General features: G+C 40.2%; 1 protein-coding gene across 1 annotated transcript in view; it reads right to left on the bottom strand.

The window, feature by feature from the left end:
• Nucleotides 1-24,227, bottom strand: part of MACROD2 (mono-ADP ribosylhydrolase 2) — a 2,039,061-nt gene that overhangs the window by 679,233 nt on the left and 1,335,601 nt on the right. The window contains exon 7 of the mRNA XM_030194677.1: nucleotides 6,775-6,805. Within this exon, the coding sequence (XP_030050537.1) occupies nucleotides 6,775-6,805 (31 nt within the window). The remainder of the gene's footprint in view (nucleotides 1-6,774; nucleotides 6,806-24,227) is intronic.

Here is a 24,227-nt window from a genome sequence, read left to right as displayed (position 1 = left end):
TTGATCACCTGTGGCTACAGTCAGGTACAGCACTAATTATATAGGTTAGGGGCCATCCACCTAAGAAAAAATGACTTGGATAACACTTGGTAATTGGAAGTTAAGATATGAAGAAGCCACTTAAACCTCATGTTCTCAACCAAGTTTAGCACTGGTCACCAAGGGCAATCATTTCACCAAAGCACTATGGGACAACTCTATAACTGGGTGCATGGAGAGTATGCAGTAGGAGCTTATTCTATAAATATACCTAGGTTTTGTTAGAGAATACTGCCAGGAGTACACATAAATTTACAGTATTTTTAAAAGTAACACACATAAGTGAGAGCTTCACATATGTTTTACTTATGCTTTGCCTCTTTGTAAGTTCCCCTTGCAAACACATGCTATGTAGTTATGCGAGTGTGTGCAGAATAGTGCTTAGGCACCATACTAGCATTTACTCATGTTAAGTGTGTACATACCAGTGGCGTAGCCAAGGGTGGGCTTGGGTGGGCCCAGGCCCACCCACTTTGGGTTCAGGCCCACCCGGTAGCAGCATACCTATGATGTGGCTGGCAGGGATCCCCAAGCCCCACCAGCTGAAAACTCCCAACAAGTGTCCCTCCTGCTTACCTTATAAGTAGCAGATCTTCGCCTGCAGTAAGCTGTGACATACATACTGCTCGCACCGGCCCCACAGCCTTCCCTCTGATGTATTTCTGCCTAGGTGGAAACAGGAAGTTGCATCAGAGGGAACGGTGTGGGGCCAACATGAGCAGTGTGTATTAGTTGCTGCTCCCTGCTGGTGAGTGGAGGAGTGGCCTAGTGGTTAGGGTGGTGGACTTTGGTCCTGGGGAACTGAGGAACTGAGTTCGATTCCTGGCACAGGCAGCTCCTTGTGACTCTGGGCAAGTCACTTAACCCTCCATTGCCGGCCGCATTGAGCCTGCCATGAGTGGGAAAGCGCAGGGTACAAATGTAATTAAAAAAAAATCTGCTATTTAAAAGGTATACAGGAGAGGGGAGGATGTTTGAGAGACCATATGGCATGTGCAGGCGAGAGAAGGAGAGACCAAATCACCTGTGGGATGGGGCAAGGTTCTTCTGCCCACCCATCTTGGACCCAGGCCCACCCAAAATTGGGTGTCTGGCTACGCCCCTGGTACATACGTAGAGTTCTCCACTCAAAGGAGATAACAATTGGTTTGAGCACTGTGAGGTAAATTCAAGAAATGGTGCTAAAGTTTAGACGAATGAATCAATCACAGAAACGGAAGAGAATGAAGCATCAAGATGATACTGTCTTTTAAAACAACTTTATTTTGCGCCTAGCATAAACAAGTCCCAGCCAAATAAACTCAACACAGGCCATATTTTGGCTCAACAGCCTTCATCAAGAGTACACTGCTGAGTCTCCTCTGAACATGAAACTTCACGAGAAAATATATAGTACAAGAATAATAAAACTTGCAGCCGACGTCTGGTGAATCATTTAAAAAACAAAAATACCATGAAACCACCGTTTCAAAACTGCCAGCGTTCCCGCCAGCAGAATGATATGTGCTAAGCACAAATTATGCTAACAGCAGTTCCGTGTAGAACTGCCGCTATAGAATACTATCGTAAATCTGCATTTTTGAGCTTAACTTAGGAAAGAGCATTACACCAGCTGAAAGGCTGGTGTAAATGCTCATGCCTAAGTACTAGCACTTAGGCCCATAAATGACAGTATTCTATAACATCACGCCTAATTGCTTGGCATGTCCTGAGCAGCCCATACCTCTCCCAGGCCCATGCCCTCTTTGGAGTTGCACACCATAGAAATTAGGTGGTTGGTTTATGGAACAGGGGAGTAAATCAGTGATGTGCGTACCTACAAATTATTGCCAAGTAGTGCTTGTGAAGGTCAATTATAGCTAATTAAGTGTGAATTTTGTGCTACTTAGCAAGTTTAGTTACACGCAAAGCTGATCCTACTCTAGAACCGTATGCCCAATTGCATGCCTATCTTTAGACACTATTTATAGAATTTGGAGTGGGGGGTGCTTAGAACTCCATTCTCTGTTTTGAGTGAGGACAGAGACATTTCTAAAAGGCAGTAAATAAATCCAAATAAATAAATACATTTTGAGAATTGCACTCAGTATTGGCTTTCTTGGTAGTGATATCTGTGCATTTTAAAATATCACATTCTTTTACTGCCCCTGCTGCAAGGCCATGCCAGGTTTTATTATTTGAATTTTTTGGTATTAAGGTTTTAATATATCGTTCCGAACTATTAAATTGATATATGGATTTACTTTCTTGTGGTCTGGTATTTTATGTATTTCCTTGTCTCTCTTGTTTGGACAAATCCTAGATCTTACAAAACATCCAAAATAAAAATTCTTTAACTAAACTCCCAACCTCCCTCAATAAACCCAAGTGAAAATTACTTCAATTGCAGATAATGAAATCAGTAAGCAACTCTGCCAACTCCTACAAACTTTCCATAGAAGAATAAAGTATTAAGAATCTGGCAAGCCATCTTAAGACATTCCCTGTAACTCTTATGTCACTCAGAAATTGAAGTAGTATGTCATGGTCTACCAGATCAACATGCAATGAAAGGCTGAATTGAATCAGTAGCATTCTTTGACCTGTAGATATCTGAGACCTTATTTCTACCATAAGAGTTCATAAAAGACTTTTAGTGCTGAAACCTCTTCTAAATCCTGACAAAGATGGAGGAAGAATATCATGGATGGTTAAATATTTTGACAGTTGTTTTACCACAAGACTTTCCATAATTTTTGCAAAAAAGGAAAGCTAGCAATAGGACGGTAGTTCTGAATGATTGTGCAATCTAGGGAAGGATTCTTTAAAAATGTGTTTAGCACAATCATAGATAACCCATCAGAAAAAAAGGCCCTCCAGAAACAGATTTCTTTTTTTTTTTTTAATATTTTATTAAAGGTTTTTTCAAACAGATAATACAAAAGTAAACACAAAATCAAACAAAAACAACAATTTTGGCTCTACGCCTTCAACATATCGTTCCAGATAAAATTCATAGAGATCAAAACGGGTTTAAGGTAGCTAGATTAGCTAGTGATAACTCTAGACTTTTTTGGAATATTCTGGCGCATGTTGAAGGCTTTTATAGAGGTTTCACTTGACGCCGAGAAAGCCTTTGATAGAATTGAATGGCCTTACTTGTTTCATACTTTGGCTTGGTTTAATTTTAGCCCATCCTTTATTAAAATGATAAAAGTTTTGATTACTAATCCGATAGCTTCAATCTCAGTGAATGTTAATAATTCTCAATTTTTTCCCCTCAGAAGAGGCACTAAACAAGGCTGTCCATTGTCTCCTCTCCTTTTCAATATTGCCTTGGAGCCATTAGCTGTAGCTATTAGAGCTCATTCGAATATTTCCAGAAACAGATTTCTAATCCATACCATTAATCACAGGATAGACCAAGAAGGGGCCAACTTTAATAGATATGCAGGTGTCCATAGCACAGTGAGAAATAGAATGTCTATATGACAATGATAGACTATAGTCTGTCTACTGGAATGCTATTTTCATCATATCTTTTTCTCTCATTAACAAGCTGAACAGACACTATTGATGATCGAGTTGTAATTACTTTCTTTTCAAAATAGTCAGCAAGAAAGTTTACACTCTGTGTTAACTGCAAAGGACTATCATTAGTGAAAATCTTGTTTGTTTGGCTGACTTTTTCTACTCAGCTATATCAAATATCCGGTGTATGTATTCCTAAATTAGAGGAAAAGCCTCAAAATCTAGAGGAGCACTCTATCATTGATTATATCAACATAGGAGGTCCCCTAAATCATCATGGGGACCTCCTATGTTGATATAATCAACGATAGAGTGCTCCTCTAGATTTTGAGGCTTTTCCTCTAATTTAGGAATACATACACCGGATATTTGATATAGCTGATTTTTTCTTAATAATTTTTTCATATCCTTGTTTGCTCTTTATTATGTTTTGACTTTTTCTACTGTCTGAAACAATGTGTTTACAAAGAAGTTTAAACCCAATTCGAACCTTAATGGGCAACCAGTGAAGTAGCAGAGTAATAAGACTACCCATCTCCACAAATATACATACTATCTTTATCCTCCAAGCCAACAACCTTCCATCCATCTCCCAAACACACTATTACACACCACAACCTAAATAAACAAACATACACAACCACACCCACACTTCCACTTATCCCTGTAAAAATCAGAACCACACAAAACACACCAATGCCAAAAAAATATCACAAACCCCAATACAATAACCTATAATTCAACCCCCAAATTCTATAAAAAATTGTGCATGCAAATTTGGGTTGCTTGCTGAATTTGCGCGTGTAATATAATTACATAACGAGCCAATTAGTGCCAATTGGCTTAACAAGCAATTATTAGCACTAATTAGATTTAATTAGAACCTACGTGCATAAATTTAGGCATGTCTGGCCCAAAAAAAGGGGATGCAGAAATGGGAGGGTCATAGGCATTTCAGGGTGGATCAGGGATGTGGTTTTGAGTTACATGTGTAATTATAGAATATGGGGCTCCACACATAAAATTAGGCACAGGCATTTGTAAAGAAGTACTATTAAAAAGAAAAAATAAACATCAATTCAAGGAGAAACAATATAAAGTGTACATCTTCCTATTAGCCCTCAATCTAGGTGGCAGGATCCATTAGGGAAAAAAAAGAGGCAGATCAATAACAACTTAATATTAAAAAAAATCTGAATGTAGACACAACTCATAGATTTCAGCAAACACATCCATTGCTTAGCTTATACATTCCCCACTGCCCCTCCTGACGGAGACAAAACTGGGCATTTATTTTCTAGGAAAGCTTTCAATTGTTTCGGATCATAGAATATATATTCATGAACTTAATTAAACATTTGCAAGGAAAATGTAAGAAGCAGCCAGCATCAAGAGCTAAAACCTCTTGGTACATACACATAAACTGTTTTCTTTTCACTTGTCTGTCTACACACACATCAGGAAATATCTGTAATTTCCCAATATCAAATTTTCACGATTCCCAAAATAAAGTCTCAAGATCCAATCCTAGTCTGTCTCTAGTACAACTATTAACAACAAAATAGATCTTCTAACAGTTACGTAACATTCAAATTATCAGTTTACTGCAGCTTAGTAAAAGGACCCCTAAAGTACTAAAGTACTTTATCTAAGACACAAAGAGACCCTTATATTAAGCTATGGTAAGCACTAACATGTGCTTACCACAAGTTAAAAAGCACTGGGAGTAGCCTAGTGGTTAGTGCAGTGGATTCTGATCCTGGGGAACTGGGTTTGATTCCCACTGCAGCTCCTTGTGACTCTGGGCAAGTCACTTAACCCTCCATTGCCCCTGGTACAAAATAAGTACCTGAATATATGTAAACCGCTTTGAATGTAGTTGCAAAAAACTTCAGAAAGGTGATATTTCAAGTCCCATTTCCCTTTCCCTATTTGAGATTCTACATGGAATGTTGCTATTCCACAAGCAACATTCCATGTAGAAGCCTGCCCTTGCAGATCAGCAACACGGCTGCGCAGGCTTCTGTTTCTGTGAGTCTGACGTCCTGCACGTACATGCAGGACATCAGACTCACAGAAACAGAAGCCTGCATGGCCACATTGCTGAATGTTGCTAGTGGAGGAGTAGCCTAGTGGTTAGTACAGTGGACTTTGATCCTGGGGAACTGAGTTTGATTCCCACTGCAGCTTCTCGTGACTGGGCGAGTCACTTAACCCTCCATTGCCCCTGGTACAAAATAAGTACCTGAATATATGTAAATCACTTTGAATGTAGTTGCAAAAACCTCAGAAAGGCGGTATATAAGTCCCATTCCCTTTCACCACCACAGTAGTTTTGTAATCAGTGCACACTTTGAATTTATTTTTTTAGCACCAAGGGGTGTGTGATTAGCATATATGTAAGTGCTCATGTGCTAATGGCCTCGCGCTAATAGGGAAATTGGGAATAATGGAAAATGATGCCAATTTACCACCACACTAAGGGTCCCTTTTACAAAGGCGCGCTGAAAATTGGCCTGCTGTAGTGTAGACGTGTGTTTTGGGCTTGTGCAGTATCATTTTTAAGCACACCTGTAAAAAAATGCCTTTTTTTAAATTTTTGCTGAAAATGGACATCCAGCAAAATTAAAATTGCCACATGTCCATTTTGGGTCTGAGACCTTAGCGTCAGCCATTGACCTGGTGGTAAGGTCTCAGGCGGTAATGATCTACAAGCATAAAATGCCGATTACCGTTTGCATGCCAGAAAATAAAAATATTTTCTGGCAAGTGTAGCAGACGCATGTTCAAAAATGAAATTATCTCAAGGGCCGCGTGGTAGCTGGGCGGTAACTCAAAATCAATGCACGTAGGTGCCTACGCGGCATAGTAAAAGGGCCCCTAACAGTGGCTTTAGCGCAGAGGAAAGACCTACGCTAGGGACAGTGCTGGCCACTTTTTAGCGCAGTTTAGTAAAAGGACTCCAAATTGGGAAAGATTACTATGATGGACTTGGGAAAAACCTCCTAAGTCTTTGAAAATTTAACCCAAATGTCTTTCATATGATACCATGCATGACTAATCAAATCCATTAAACAGGCTAATATAAATGTAAATGTCCGGGATGCATGAGACATTTAGTACTCTATTAAGGAAAAAGGACAAAAAATAATTAAAGCATAAAACCACTTGCTCCTAGAGATGTTATGTTTACAAAAATTAATATTCACAAAAAGTTTTACTCACCATAAATTCCAGTAGAAATGCAAGGGAAAGCCTGTAATTTAAAAATAAGTATTTGTAATTTATGAATGCAAACTATATTTGATTACCAAAAACAGTGTTTACAAAATATTTATACAAATCAATGAAATGTAATGATGCATTGAATATAAGCTTGTGGCAATAAGGGCTCATATGCTAATCCTGCATTAATCAGCACGCACTAATGTAGATACACTGATTAGACAGAAACCTATTATCCCATGGATTCTATACATAACAACTAAAGCTGCGTATTCAAATCAGCTAATTTGCACACACAACTTAATTAATGAGCCAATCAGCGCTAATAATTGCCTAACAATTATTGTCTTTAATTGGTGTTAATTGGGAGTTAAGGGCACATCGTATTCTATAATGCTGTGTGCAGAACTCCTATAGCATATAATTTTAAGGGGGCGTGGATAGGGGTGTTTCAGGGGGTGTTTCCAGAATTTGCATGCATTGTTACAGAATAGACTCGATTGGCGCTTAAATTAAGCTCCGGCAGTTACACCTGCTTTCAGCAGGCATAATTGCTGGCACCTAAAGTGAGGCATCGTTTATGTGCTTAGGGCCATACAATATCCATGCAGAAAACATTTCCAACGAAGCCTATTCTATAAGCGGCTTCTAGATTTAGACGTGGTATATAGAATACGCTTAGTCGATATCCCAGTACCTAAAACTACGTGCGTCCATTTACACCAATGAAAATGTGTTGTAAATTCTGGCACCATAGATTTAGGCACAGACGGCCATATTCAATAACTATATGTAAATTTCGGAATACCCACAAGATGCCAATTTCCCCGCCCATAAGCATGCCCCTTTTTGTCTGCGCATGTTAGAAGTTAGGCGCACTGCATTATAGAATACGCTTAGCGAGTTGTGGGTGTAAATTCTAATTATGGACAATTAGTGCACATTATTGCTTAAGTGCTGTTATCAATGCTAATTAGCTTAAGCCAAATAAGTTACATGCGTTGTTATATAATGCGCTTGGATTTCAGCACAGATCTATAGGTGAGCTATATAGAACCTAAGGATTAGTGCTATTCCATAAAGATGTGAATCCTTTATAGAATAACACTCAGCGCCAAATCTAGTCCAACATGAATTATATATAAGTTTGTGCACTAGATCAGTTTTTACAGGAGATGAAGTGATTACTTCTTTACTTTGTTTGAACCCCAAATAGTTTTAACAAGGCTTGTGGATTTAGCTGTGAAACTGTAGTTGAAGAGAGTTTTAGAAACAGTAAGCCAATTGTCTAAAAGAAAACAGTAAAGGGACAATTTTATAACAGGATGCTTAAAATTAGGCATCCAGAAGGTGCATGGTAGGAAAATAGGTGCCTACGTTCTTTGATAGTATGCTAGTGTATCTAGATATACATTCATTTATCATTTGTGTGAGCCCTTATGCTAGTCATAGACCTGGTATAAGTGTGAGCGTCTATATCAGCAGACATCTGCAAAACTTACAGTATTCTGTAAGTTAGCCATGTAAGTGGAAGATCTGCCTTTTTGTACACCCCATTGAAAACACATACTTCCCCAAAATCTATATATGGCGTACAAAATTGTGTGTACAAAGTTGGGCACACATCCGATGTGCATGCACAATTCCATTGAGTAACAAACCAATGAGCACAAATAATTGGCTACTAGTAATCAATTATCGGCACTAATTGGCATCAATTAGAATTTAAGCACACATCTTGCTAGGTGCTATTCTATAAAGATGTGTGCGTAAATTCTTTAGTGTGGATCTGAAAAAGAGCCATGGTCATGGGAGGGGCAAGGATGGGTCATGGGTGTTCCAAGAATTTGCAGAATACGCCTGATCCATGCTTAATTTAGGTGTGGGGATTTACACCAGGTTTTAGTTGGTGCAAATCCTCGCAACTAAAAGTTAGGCATAGCACTAGGTGCTATTCTATAAATGGTGTCCAACTTGGAGCACCATTTGTAGAATAGCGCTCAGCACTCATTTTTTTGGCACCATATAAAGAATTTGGTCCACTATATATGGGACTCATTTTCAAAAGAGAAAAATGTCCAAAAAGTGGCATAAATCTGCATTTGGATGTTTTTCTCACAAAAACATCCAAATTGTTATTTTCAAAACCAATTTTTAGACTTCTTCAATGAAGTCCTTTAGAAGTGCATTCAAAATCATAAGGGGCATGTCAGAACCATAAGTGTGGGATCTGGGCTTTCCTAACACTTGAACATTTTTCTGCCATAATGGAACAAAACAAAAAACATTCAGGGTTATAAGTTGGATGTTTTGATCTAAACCTGTTTTATTAACGAATAAGCCACAAAAAAGTGCCCTACATGACCAGGCGACCACTGAAGGAATAAAGGAATGACACCCCCTTATTCATTCAGTTGTCACTGACCCCTTTCCACCCTGCAAAGATATAAATGAAACAGTACATACCAGACTCTATGACAGCTTCAGATCTTATGGTCAGTCCTATTAGAGCAGCAAGCAGGTTCCTGGAATAGCCTAGGGTTGGGTGCAGTTCACTGAAGAGAAGGTGACCCCCCCATAATCCACTCTATTACATTTGTGGTAGAAAGTGTCAGCCCCCCCAAAACCTACTGTACCCACAAATAAGTGACACCTATAGCCATAAGTTCTATTGTAGTGGTATATATTGGGCACAGTAGGTTTTTCATGGATTTTGAAGGGCTCACCATACAAATAAGGAGGTAATGGTGAGATGTGTACCTAGTACCTTTTATGTGAAGTCCACTGCAGTGCCCCCTAGGATGTCCCACTCAAGGGCGTAGCCACGGGTGGGCCTGGGCCCACCCAATTTGGGCTCAGGCCCACCCAGCAACGGAGCACCCAATGGGCCTTCTTTCCCCTCCCTCCATCAAGCAGCGCGTGCCAGCCTAACTGTACAACAAAGCTGCAAGGCACCGGGTCCGTCAGCATGCTGCCGCTAGCTCCTACCTTGTCATCTTTCGGCAGAGGTGTTAGTTCTGCTGCTAAATCTGCAGCGGATCCACACGGTGCCAGGGCTATCTCTCTGTACGCTGCTGCTGCGACTGCTTCCTCTGCGCTAGCCCTGCTTCTTCAGAAAGAGTATCGGAGGTGAGGCGGTGCTAGCGCAGAGGAAGCAGTCGCAACAGCAGCAGCGTACAGAGAGACAGCCCTGGCACTGCGTGGATCCGCTGCAGATTTAGCAGCAGAACTAACACCTCTGCCAAAAAATGACAAGGTAGGAGCTAGCGGCAGCATGCTGATGGACCCGGTGCCGTGCAGCTTTGTTGTACAGTTAGGCTGGTGCTGCCCGACGGAGGGAGGGGAAAGAAGGCCCATTGGGTGCCGGTAGGTGGTGCCGGAGAAACCTGCAGCGGTGGCTTGGGGGGGGGGGGGGTTTGGGGCAGTGGGTAGCCAGACAACCAATTTTGGGGAGAGGGGGGAGAGAGAAAATTTTGTGCCCACCCACTTTGTGCTCAGGCCCACCCAAAATTGGCTGTCTGGCTACGCCACTGGTCCCACTGCTCTGCTGAGAGTCTGTCTGGCCAGGCTACTAATTTTTTGCCAGCTTTTTTCCTGAGCATTAGCAACTGTATACTCATGGATAACCTTCTGAAAATTTCAATCTAAATATACAAACATACTTTTCAAACATGCTTCTGAAATTCTCCCCTACCATTTCCTCTCATGCCTTTCTTCCCCACTGGGATGCCATTTTATTATGCATGTATTTTCCAGCAGCTAAAAATCTACTTATGCAGATATAGCTGACTCAAGTAAATGAACTATTTTTACCTCCAATAAATATGTCTTAATTTTTGAAAATTCATGTCTATAAATATAGGCCATAAGGTTGAACAGAAGGATGAAGATCAACTATTTGCAGAAAATGGATACATAATAGGAAGAAAATCTTTAAGTAACTTTCCATTTGTTAGATACGGAAATGCATTTCAGCCTGAAATGACACCCTTACTTCTCTTCTCCCCTCCTCATAACAATTCTATTTCATATTTCATCAGGTAATAAATAGAAATAAAACTAAACATAGAAAAGAAAATAAGATGATACCTTTTTTATTGGACTAACAATACATTTTTTTGATCAGCTTTTGAAGGTAACTCTTCTTCTTCCGATCAGAAATAAGCAAATGTTGACAAATACCAGTATATCTATATCTATATCTATATATATATCTACTATAATAAAACTCACCCGCAACGTTCTGAAGACAACGTTCTGAAGTCACTCAGTCACTCCCTGAAGGGTTCATGGATTCATGGTGGTGAATCCACAACACTGACCATGTCTCTCTGCCCCCGCCCTCGCATGACGGACCAATCAGAAAAAACACCCTCAACATTCTGAAACACAAAGGACCATCACAACACTGTTCCCAGGCAACACTAGGCAACGTAAGACGGACCAATCAGAGGAAACTACGTGACAATAAGGGAGGAGCATTCCCCAGCAGAATGGCTCATTATCTGTGCAGCACGGAGAGCACAGAACCACCGCTGGAACGAGAGAAGAATATTCCTGCTGTGGGTATGTGCAAAAAATAGACCGGGGGGGGGGGGGGGGGGGGGGGGGGGGAATTTATAAATGCCTAATGCCAGTACTGAAGAGTGCCAGAGGGCCTATAGCACAGACTATATTTGGGATCGCTTGACATGGAGTCAGAGGAGCTGGAAAACAACGTGCCCGTCACCATCTGGGACGTGGGCGAACAGGACAAGCTGTGGCCCAGCTGGAAGGATTACCCGCGACCCAGCCAGCAGCAAACAGCTACCAAGGAAGGGGGAGGAGTACTCCTTCCCTGCCTAGGAATCGCTGGAGACTGGTCGCCAAACTAACGAAACAAACGCACACCGACGAACCACCTCCATCATTCGAAAGGCATCCACTCTTTCTTCATAGAAATGCAAACTAATAATACAAAAAAAAATTAAGAATACATGGTTTCTCAGGCGGCTGCAGGTAACTCCCCACCCCCTTCCTCTTCCCCTTTTGCCAAAGTGGCCAAGAACGTGCCCAACCATCCCCAGCCTCAGGCAAGCGGTCTCCCACCTCGGTGATTCCCCGAGCACCCGGAAAAAGACGGCGCTGATTCCTGCAGCGCATAAATGTTCCAGCATTCCCCTGCAGCCGGCCTGAAATGGGTGTCAAAATATTTCATCATTTTGACTTCAAAGGTCTTATGTTCCTGGATTGTCTTAAAGTTTTTTTTTAGTATTCTCACCTTAAAATCAATGACAGTGTTTTGGTTTTGCAAAGTGCTGTCCCACAGAGGTGACATCCTGTTTTGGCATTGGCATTTTTCGTATGATGTCTATGTTGATTACATCTCATCTTTAGCATCTGGCATGTTTCTCCAATATAGCACCCTTCTTCACACTTTTTATATTGAATGATATATACCACATTTCAAGATGAGCATATGAAGGATTCCCTTATGCTGAATATGTTCCCCATGTGAATGACTGTGGAATCCTGTGAAATATGTTGGCACAGTTTGCAGCTAGATATATTGCAAAGATGTGTGCTACTCTCTTTTTTTTCGTTTCTATTGGGAGCTTGCTTTGCACTAGTTTGTGTTTTAAGTTGGGTGGCTGTCGAAGGACAGCACTGGTGGGGATGGGAATATCTCTTTCAGTAGTTCATCCCCCTGGAACAGTGGCTGTAGATCTTTATAATTCTTCTCAATTTCCTAGCTCTGGGTTGTATGTCACTATAAGGGGTTTTCTCTGTCGCTTTCTTTTCCTTGTACTACAATAGGTTTACCCTGGGTATTTTAAGGGAAGAAGCAATATTCTTGGAGATTATTTAGGATTGTAGCTTTTGTTTAAAGGATTCAGTCAGGATTTTGAGGGTGTTTATCTCTGTCTCTTGGGTCAGAGCAGATACAATGGTATCTTGTAGCTTGGCTGTGTATAATGGACTTTTTTGTATGTGAAGGGTGGAAGCTACATTTCTTTGAAGGGGTAAACAAACATGTGGATAAAAGTGAGCCGGTTGATATTGTGTATCTGGATTTCCAGAAGACGTTTGACAAAGTACCTCATAAAAGACTCTAGGGGAAATTGGAGAGTCATGGGATAGGAGGTAGTGTCCTATTGTGGATTAAAAACTGGTTAAATGATAGAAAACAGAGAGTAGGATTAATGGTCAGTATTCTCGATGAAGAAGGGTAGTTAGTGGGGTTTCCCCAGGCGTCTGTGCTGGGCCCGCTGCTTTTTAACATATTTATAAATGACCTAGAGATGGGAGTAACTAGTGAGGTAATTAAATTTGCTGATGACAAAAAGTTATTCAAAGTCGTTAAATCGCGGGAGGATTGTGAAAAATTACAAAAGGACCTTACGAGACTGGGAGTCTAAATGGCAGATGACCTTTAATGTGAGCAAGTGCAAAGTGATGCATGTGGGAAACAGGAACCTGAATTATACCTACGTCATGTAAGGTTCCACGTTAGGAGTCACAGACCAAGAAAGGGATCTAGGTGTCGTCGTTGATGATACATTGAAACCTTCTGCTCAGTGTGCTGCAAATAGAATGTTAAGTATTATTAGGAAAGGAATGGAAAACAAAAATGAGCATGTTCTAATGCCTTTGTATCGCTCCATGGTGCGACTACACCTCAAATATTGTGTTCAATTCTGGCTGCTGCATCTCAAAAAAGATATAGTGGAATTAGAAAAGGTGCAGGGAAGGGCGTTGAAAATGATAAAGGAGATTGGACGACTTCCCTATGAGAAAAGGCTAAAGCGGCTAGGGCTCTTCAGCTTGGAGAAAAGGCGGCTGAGGGGAGATATGATAGAGGTCTATAAAACAATGAGTGGAGTTGAACGGGTAGATGTGAAGCGTCTGTTTACACTTTACAAAAATACTAGGACTAGGGGGCATGCGATGAAAATATAATGTAATACATTTAAAACGAATCGGAGAAAATGTTTCTTCACTCAACATGTAATTAAACTCTGCAATTCGTTGCCAGAGAATGTGGTAAAGGTGGTTTGCTTAGCAGAGTTTCAAAAAGGTTTGGACGGCTTCCTAAAGGAAAAGTCCATAGACCGTTATTAAATGGACTTGGGGAAATCACTATTTCTGGGATAAGCAGTATAAAATGTTTGTACTTTTTGGGATCTTGGGTATTTGTGACCTGGATTGGCCACTGTTGGAAACAGGATGGTGGGCTTGATGGACCTTTGGTCTTTCCCAGTATGGCAATACTTATGTACTTATGGAGATGTGGAGGTAACTGCACCTGTCTGTAGGTTTCTTATATATAGATGTTATATATAGTCATTGTGGATGGAAATATGATGTCCAAAAAGTTAACTTTTTCTGTGGAGTAGTCAATTTTGAATTTGATTGTAGGATGGTATGTATTGAAAAAACTGTGAAACTGTTTTACAGTCTCTTCTCCCTCAGTCCAAATCATGAAAACATCATCAATATACCAGCTGTATTTTAGAGGTTTAGTCTGATATATATTCAAAAATGTGTCTTCCAGTTCTGCCATGAGGTTTGCATATTGGGATGCCATCCTGGTGCCCATCATAGTGCCCATGATTTGTAGATAGATATCATTGTTAAAGAGGAAATAGATGTGAGTTAGAATAAATTTGATTAATTTTATAATAGTTCTGGTGAGAGTATTGGTGATCCAGGGCAGATATTTTTAGAAGTATTGCATGCAGCTATGCCATCTGCATGAGGTATGTTGCTGTATATAGGGCTCCTTACTTAGCGGCGATAAGCCCAATGCGGACTTATCACTCACTATTTAGGAAGTATTCCCGGGGTAACGCAGCAGCCCGACGGTACTTCCCCCCCCCCCCACGTCATCATTTCCAGCGCTACACAAATTTGTAGCGACGGATACTACCTGGCAGTAATTGGGCAGTGCCACGCGCTGCCCAGTTACCGCCGGGTTAGTGTGGGAGCCCTTACTACCACCCTCAATGGGTGTCAGTAAGGGCTTCCCCGAATGCCGCATGGCAAGTGCTTTACTTGCCACCCAGCCATTTCCTGAAGGAAAGTGAGACCGGGCCCTTTTACTAGCTGCGGTAAAAGGGTGGCCTTGGCACATGTATAAAACATGCGCCGATGGCACACAGGCCCCCTTTGCCACAGCTTGGTAAGGAGACCAGACAGCATAGAAAGTCAGAGAGTCAAGATTCCCACGGACCCTGAGGTAGGACGAAATACCGAACCTTAGCCAAGTCAGCCGTGGAGAGAAAGGACGTAGATGGGAGCTGTCTGAAACATAGATAAGTGCTTATTTATACAAACTCAAGAAAGACTTAATATCAGTCTAATAGAGATTTTTGCCGATGAGACAGATAGAACTCCATAAATTGAACCTGTATAGCTGTATCTAGGAGTCTGTTGAGGCTTTTTCCTCTTGTATACTATATGCAGTGATAAGGGATTTGTGATACAGTTATCGGAGTGAGAGAGATCCCTGTAGACGCTTACAAGAGATAGTAGGCTTTAGAATACAACCAGATGACATAATTTAAAACTCACATAACATTTAAAGTTATACCCTGCTATTCGTGCAGCACCTCTTGAATGGATAAGTTGTCTGCCTAATGGCTGAATATCGAAACATAGATAACTTTTCAGACAGCCCTGGAATGCTCATAGCCACTCTCATATTTTAAACACATAACTTTGGCTTCTTAAATTGATAGTGCCTTTATTGACTGAACAAGCGATTTTCCTTTTCAACTGAATAACAGGCTGCCTAACTTGTGTGGCCAGTATGCATACAAACTATGCCAGTCTTCAAAGGGAAAGTATGCTTTCCCTTTGATAATTATCCCACAGAAAGCGTATGCATACATTTATACCAGCTATTTAGTATGCATTAATTTCCTGGCTTATTTTATGCACAGAAACGCTCTTTTCCTCCACGTGCGGCTTTTTAAAATTGCTCTTCTTGCTGGACGTGCTGCCAGATACATGTGTGTTCCTGCATGTCATTATACTTTGCATTTGGAAGAGCCATTTGTAAACTACTAGAGGAATTGTGGATGTCACAACCTGGATATCTCAATTCCCTGCTCAACATTCTATGTAAAATGGGACTCTGTATACAGAAGGATTGGAAGAAAAGTGGAACAACAAAACTACCCAGATCTTCAGTCACTATGCCCTGGTTCTGCAGCGCTGCGTACGCCTTGTAGCGCTATAGAAATGCTAAATAGTAGTAGTAGGATTCTATATATCGCACCTAGAGATCTAACATATTCTATGAATATGCACGTAACTTAATTGGCTTTACAGTAAATCAGAATTGATAACAGCACTTAAGAAATAATAAGCACTAACTGGTAATAATTAGAATTTACATGCACAAATTGCTAAGCATATACTATAATAAATTGTGCCTAAATTCTAATGCGTGCAGTTCAAAAGGGGCATGGCTATGGGTGGGGAAATGGGTGTTTTTTGGGCACTCCAAAATGTACATACATATTTATAGAACATAGCGCAGTGAGTGTAAATCTACACGCAGGAATTTACGCCACATTTTCATTGGTGTAAATGGAGGCATGTAGTTTTAGGCGCTGAGATATCAACTAAGCATTTTCTCTATACCACACCTAAACCTAGGCACCGCTTATAGAGTACACTTAGGCAGAAATGTTTACTGTGCAGAATTTTTAGACACCTTATAGAGAATCTGACCTGATGACACAAAGTTATTCAAAGTCGTTAAATCGCGCAAGGATTGTGAAAAATTACAAGAGGAGCTTACGAGACTGGACGTCTAAATGGCAGATGACGTTTAATGTGAGCAAGTGCAAAGTGATGCATGTGGGAAAGAGGAACCCAAATTATAGCTATGTCATGCAAGGTTCCATGTTAGGAGTCACAAACCAAGAAAGGGATCTAGGTGTCGTCGTTGATGATATGTTGAAACCTTCTGCTCAGTGTGCTGCTGCGGCTAAGAAAGCAAATAGAATGTTAGGTGTTATTAGGAAAGGATGGAAAACAAAAATGAGGACGTTATAATGCCTTTGTATTGTTCCATTGTGTGACGGTGCACTGCACCTCGAATATTGTATTCAATTCTGGTCTCCGCATCTCAAAAAAGATATAGTGGAATTAGAAATGTTGCAGAGAAGGGCGACGAAAATAATAAAGGGGATTGGACGACTTTCCTATGAGGAAAGGCTAAAGCGGCTAGGGCTCTTCAGCTTGGAGAAAAGGCGGCTGAGTGGAGATATGATAGAGGTCTATAAAATAATGAGTGGCGTTGGACGGGTAGATGTGAAGTGTCTGTTCACACTTTCCAAAAATACTAGGACTAGGGGGCATACGATGAAAATACAATGTAGTAAATTTAAAACGAATCAGAGAAAATCTTTTTTCACTCAACGCGTAATTAAACTCTGGAATTCGTTGCCAGAGAATGTGGTAAAGGCGGTTAGCTTAGCGGAGTTTAAAAAAGGCTTGGATGGCTTCCTAAAGGAAAAGTCCATAGACCATTATTAAATGGACTTAGGGAAAATCCACTATTTCTGGGATAAGCAGTATAAAATGTTTTATACATTTTTGGGATCTTGCCGGGTATTTGTGACCTGGATTGGCCACTGTTGGAAACAGGATGCTGGGCTTGATGGACCTTTGGTTTTTCCCAGTATGGCAATACTTATGTAAGCTATCCATTTAGAAAGGCCTTAACTCAATGGATAGCAGTAGCAGTGGGGACCATAAAATCCACCAGATTCTATATATATCAAGCCCAAATTTCTCCACCCAACTTTGTGCACACATCAGAGATACACGCGCAAATATATTGGCTAATGGACTCAGAAACATCAATAAATAGATGTTAACAACCAATCAATGTTAATTGGCAGTCTTAAAAAATGTGTGCATGCATTGCGCTACATGCTGTTCTATAAAGCATGGTGCATAACTTCAATTGCACATATCTGTGAAGGGGGAATGGCCAAGGGCATGTCGGAGGCATTCTAAAAAAAGGTTGTATGCGGATTTATAGAATTTGTTTTGGGTGCCAGCATTTACACCTGCTTTTAGCAGGCATAAGTACAATACCCAAAAATTAGGCACGGGATCCACTCCAAATGCTATTCTAGAAAGGTCATGTTCCCTTTTTTAGAATAGAACTTGGGGGTGGGGGGAGGGGGATTCTATATATGGCACCTAAAAAATCTGCATGGAAAACATTTTCGTCTAAGCATATTCTATAAGCAGGACAAAGATTTAGGTGCGGTATATAGAATATGCTTAGTTGATATTCCAGTGCCTAAAACTACATGCCTCCATTTACACCAATGAAACCATGACATAAACCCCAGCACATAGACTTAGGTGCCCTGGGCCATATTCTATAACTATGCATGTAAATGTTTGAATGCCCACTTCCCCACCCATAATCATGCCCCTTTTTGACTACGCACATTAGAAATTAGGTGCACTGCATTATAGAATGCATTTAGTGAGTTGTGCACATAAATTCTAATTATTGCCAATTATTGCTCATTATTATCAATGCTGACTGGCTTGTTAAGCCAATTAAGTTACTCACATTGTTACAGAATACGCTTCGATTTTGACGCGGATCTCCAGGCACGCTATATAGAACCCAGGGGTTAATACTCAAGTTTTTTGACACCAATTATTAAATTCCCTCCTAAAAGTATATTCAGCACCACTGACCTATGTATAGCGATGACGGATATATCCATTAATTTAAATGTTGGCACTTGACGCTGCTGGTGAGTATCAGCTCTGATATTTTCCCCCCTTGCATTTCTTCTATTTTACGTCTGATTTTCATTTATCAAACTTGATGCATTGTTCTATTCTAGACAGAGCACTTTTTGTTCCCTGGGGTACTGATAGTAATTTATTCCCTCTGATCTTGTCATTATGTAGCATGATTTTCACAGCAGAGGAACAGCACTGTTACAAGACTGGCAGAAGCCATCATATAGGAAACTCCATCATATAACATAGTTTTGCAAATTCTTTTCATAGCAGGCAGCTCAATAAAGTCCTGAAGCTCCAAAATTTCAACCTTTTTCATATCAATTATTACACAAAAACAATTAGCATCACCACACTCCAATGCTCTGTCTTCTTTGTCTGACATTTAAACATATCTTCCCTCGTTCTGTGCACAGTGAAGTCATTATTTGCAGTGTATCATGGAAGATGGGCATTCATTACTTTTTCATTTTATTTTTGAAAGGAAAAACAAATTAATGGAATTATCAAAGCATTTCAAGGACATAATAGCTTGTTAAGGTAAAACGTTTATCCTTTCTTGTTTATGAGATCTCTTTATGAATAAAGCAGGGAACAGATTCTTGATTTTTAGTGTCTTTTCTATTTGCATCTACAAATCCATCAGACATCAAAACTAGAATGCAAGGTGTGTCCTGCCGCCATTGATGGCATTACTAAGCTAGTCAAACATTTCAATATTTTGTGTCATAAAAACTTTTGGCAGACAGAAATTTGTATATTCCTTTTGATGGTGTAAAAATAATGTTATTTTTGTTGATGGAAATATGGCAGGATTAAGGCATAGGCAAACTAGGCATGTGCCTGGGGCCCTCTCAGATGTGCTAGTTTAATGGCTCCCAAGGCTGATATCTATCCTTGTAAGTCATCTGTTGGCAGAAAGAAAAGAGTATGTGCATGTGTGTGTGGGAGAGAGCACTGAACAGGGGGGCCGGGGCCACAACTGCCCACAGAGGTCTGTCTGTTCTCCCCATCCCGTCATTATTGTTTTCCACCAGTCACTAGGTCCTAGGAGGAGTTAGCAAGCAGAACCTCCTCTCTGTTGGTTTTCCTCTGCAGTCAGAAACAGGCCTTGTGTGTGGCAGTTTTGAAATGTAATTATGTTATGATGTGGTGCCCAACATTCTTGTTTACCTGAGGCCCACAAAAAGGTTAATCCTGCCCTGGATGGGAATACAAATGCTACCTAGAGGGATTAAAGTGCCAGAGTGGGATGACAGTGTTTGATGCCTGATAATTAGTGGCAAGGGATGAGTTGTAAAGGGGGCATGATTTGAGAAGGTTGCCTTTGGGACATATAAGAATGATATCTGACCACTGAGTGGATGAGAGCACTGCTTGACAGTTAGAGAGTAACAGTGCTATTGAATGGAAAGGCATGAGAAGGATGTATGTCCAAGAAGATATAACAATTCCAACTTTTGGAGAAGGGTATAAAACTATAATATGTCATGGCGACAATTTTCAAAACAAAAAAATAGAGGTTTGGTTCAAAAAATTGCTATGTTGAGGATGAGAAGTTTTAAACAAAACGTGTACACTTGGACTTGGATGTCATATAAAAAATGACCCTCCACGGCACTTATTTTCAAAGTATACGGATGTCTGAAAAGACCAAAATGGACATCAATGTGCTTGAAATATTCAAGAACCGATTTTTCAAAGGCACAAAGAAAATGGACATTCAACACTGCAGTATGTCCACATAACGTGGGGGTATGTTGTGGACATGTTTTGGGTGGGATTAGGGAGGGCCTGAAATCTGGATGTCCATGAGCGAATACCGAAGGGGAAGAAACATCCATGTCTAAAATGAAGGATGTCCTTACTTAGACCAGTTTCAGGCATGTCCATAGTACAAAAAGGTGCCCTGATTGAGCAGTTGTCCATTGTCATAGAACCTGGTATCTCCTTTTGGTTTCACTTTCAGGGACAGAGCATTAGGGCCATTGTTAATAAAACAGGAAGCAAATCTGAGCAGTAGCTTAGTGGTTAGTGCAGGAGACTGTAAACCAAGGGATCCAGGTTCAAATCCCACTTTAGCTCTTTTTTGTTGTTTGTAATTGTGAACCCTCCAGAAACAGAAATATATCTACAGTATCTAAACATATAATCTCCCTGCAAGCCTAAAGGCTATATAAGTGCTGTTCCTGGAGGGCTCACAATTACAAAATAAAAGAGTTAAAATGAAATTTGAACCTGAATCATTTAGAAGTTCTTTTACAAAGGCATGCTGAAAAATGGCCTGTGGTAGTGTAGGCACGGATTTTGGGCGTGTGCAGAATCATTTTTCAGCACACCTGTAAAAAATGCATTTTTTTTGCCAAAAATGGACGTGCGGCAAAATGAACATTGCCACACTCCCATTTTAGGTCTGAGACCTTACCGCCAGCCACAGACATAGCGGTAAATAATTTGGGCAGTAAAGACCTACGCACGTCAGAATATAAAAAATGTTTTTGGGACGTGTGCCAAAATTGAAATTACAGCAAGGTCCAACGCGGTAGCCAGGTGGTAACTTCAATTTGGCACGCATTGGGCGCATGTAGGCGCCTACGCGGCTTAGTACAAGGGGTCCTTAGTTCACTGTCCACTACATTAGCCACTAGGTTGCCCCTCTGCTCTGCATGGATGTCTGATTAGCTATTTTCAAAGAATGCTGCCATTCCTTGTTTTTCCCTGTTCATCAAATTGTGAACATCCCAGTTTGTAAAACGGATGTTCATGCTGGACGTTTCCAGCGTATGGAATCCATCTCATGTATTTTCAAACACAAAATCTTCAAATATTTTCTGTTTGAAAATACATGTGAGATGGACGTCTGTGACATTTTGACTTGGATATCCTTTCAAAAATGCCCCTCCACTGTATTATTGAGACGTTTGTGCACTAATGAATTTTACAAATTAATATACAGTAGGACACCGGTTATCTGGACTAACCTCTGCAGAGAAAGAATTTCCGGATAATGGAAAATCTGGATAATTGGACATTCCTTTTTGAAAACAGCACACACTTTGAGCATTATTTTTTGTTTTCAATAATAAATGGGAAAAAATACCAAACTATTTGTGTTGTTATACATTTTTTTTTTACTGTAAATCAGGCATAATGTGATAACTATAATACAGAGATTGCGACTAAAAAATTTAAAAAATAACGAACAGAATCACTTTGGATAATTTGACATCTGGATAATTGTAGTTTGGATATTCAGCGTCCTACTGTATTGTATTTATTTATTGTGTTTAGTTTATTCCAGTGATAAAAACATCTGGAGCTGTAACATTTCAGAAATTAATTCATAGTTCTTTTAAAAGTTTATTAGATTTCTGATATACTGCCTTTCTGTGGTACAACCAAAACGATTTACATACTACATACAGGTACTTTCTCTGTCCCTTTGTACCTGGGTCACAAGGAGCCACAGCAGAAAGTAAACCCTGTACCCCTGGTTCTCAGCCCACTGCGTTAACCATTAGGCTACTCCTTCATTTGTAGACTGGCTCAGATTTTTCAATAGTAGCTCAAGGCAAGTTACTTTCATGTACACTAGATATTCCCTGTCCCTGGAGGGCTCACAAACTTTTACTAAAAGGCAATAAGCCCTTATACAGTAGTAACGCATGAAAAACAGGCTGCCATGAACCACGTTAAAGCATTTTGTGGTATTTTGCTTGTTAGCATGCACTAACTCATGTGTTAGGTATTTTTTGAAAATATTTTTGAGGGGGTGTAGCATGGGCGGGGAGTGGGCAAGGAAGCATTAACAGCTAGCGCGTTATGATTGCTGTGTGCTAACAGGTTAATGTAGGGTTAAAGCAGGAGCGCTTAGCCCCTCCTAAATAGTAGGTGGTAAGTGCTCCTGTATTTTTTCCCGGTAAAATTAGTGTATGACCGGAAACTAATTTAAAAAAATGGTCAAGAATAATGTCACATTGAATTTGGGCTTAGCACTTGCTATAATGCCACATTACCACAGGCTAAGCCCAGATTCAAGTGCATTTTCGTAAAAGGGTCCCTAAGTTTGTACCTGACGTAATGAAGGGTTAAGGGCCCTGTTTAGAAAAATTAGCGCACACTAACCGTGTAGACGCCCATTGGAATATTATGGGCATCTACATGGTTAGTGCGCACTAAAAACGCTAGCATGCCTTTGTAAACAGGGCCCAGAGGGGTCCTTTTACAAAGGCGTGCTGAAAAATGGCTTGCAGTAGTGTAGGTGAGGGTTTTGGATGTGCGCCAATCCATTTTTAGCGCGCCTGTAACAAAGGCCTTTTTCAAATTTTTGTCAAAAATGGACGTGCGGCAAAATTAAAATTGCAGCACATCCATTTTGTGCCTGAGACCTTATTGCCAGCCATTGACCTAGCGGTAAAGACTCATGCGGTAACCGGGCAGTAATGACCTATGCACGCCAAATGTCACTTGGCACACATCCATTACATGCGCCTGAAAATAAAAAATATTTTTCAGATGTGCATATCAGACACGCACCAAAAATGAAATTACCGCAAGAGTCACATGATAGTCGGGTAATAACTCCATTTTGGCGCATGCTGAGCGCATGTAGACGCTTATGCAGCTTAGTAAAAGGGCCCCTAAGTGACTTGCTCAAGATCACAACATGCTGTACTGGGATTTGAACTGGGCTTCTCTAGTTCTCAACCTGCTGCTCTAACCATTAGGCTAAATAAATCTAATTCTGTTATGGTAAAACTCATAAAAATGTGTAGATCAGTTTTACCTTTAAATGTTCATTTTGATACAATTTAGAATTTCTACTTCTTTTTTTCAATATCCAATATAAGAATGCACTTAAACAGGCTATAGACAGGATTTAGTCTCCCTCCTGCATCTTGAGTGGAAGCAATGAACACACTCTATCAGTGGAGAAGTACCGTAGGCCATTCTATTCTATCCAGTATGTAAAGGCAGATAACATAAAATTAGATTTCATAATTTTCTAAAATTTAGTGCAGCTTTTATTCACTATGGAGAAGTTCATGACTGAACATGTGGAATAAATTTCCTCCTACTCACAGAAATGCAATTCAGCTGGTATGCCAGCCTAAAACTATTGGCAAAGCAGTAATTGAGGCCTCATACTAAGCACTGCTGCTGTAAGAAGTACTTGGCTTTTAGACAAGAAACATAAATATCCAGAACGGCCTTTCTTTTTCCCTTCAAATACATAGCAATTTCTGTTACTTTCACATATCTCCCTGTCCCTCTTCCACCCAGCTCTATCTGTCTCACCTAACCCATCCCACCCTCCCCTCATCCTGTGAGACTCTCACTGAAATGCTTTGATGTTTCACTTATATATACTGTTATTTATCAACTTTTGCTTATTTCGGATCTGGTGAAGAACAGTTACCTTTGAAAGCTAATAAAAAATCGTACTTAGTCAAATAAAAAAGGTATCTTATTTTCTTTTCTATGTTTTCCTTTCCTTTCTTTCACAGCAATTCAATTTCAGTCAGACTAGTTACATTTTTAGTTTCCAACTATAAAATCAGCAACAACAACAAAAATAGTAGAATACTGTTTAACTGTTCAAGTTCTGCAACAATTGTTAGCAAAAATGTGTTGACTTTTTCAATATGAAATGGGATCACATAACTAGGATACAGTATATA

The sequence above is a fragment of the Microcaecilia unicolor genome, chromosome 3 (assembly GCF_901765095.1).
Source record: "Microcaecilia unicolor chromosome 3, aMicUni1.1, whole genome shotgun sequence".
In the NCBI taxonomy this organism is placed as follows: Eukaryota; Metazoa; Chordata; class Amphibia; order Gymnophiona; family Siphonopidae; genus Microcaecilia; species Microcaecilia unicolor.
Note: the sequence above shows the minus strand (reverse complement) of the source record. Positions and strands in the feature narration are given on the sequence as shown.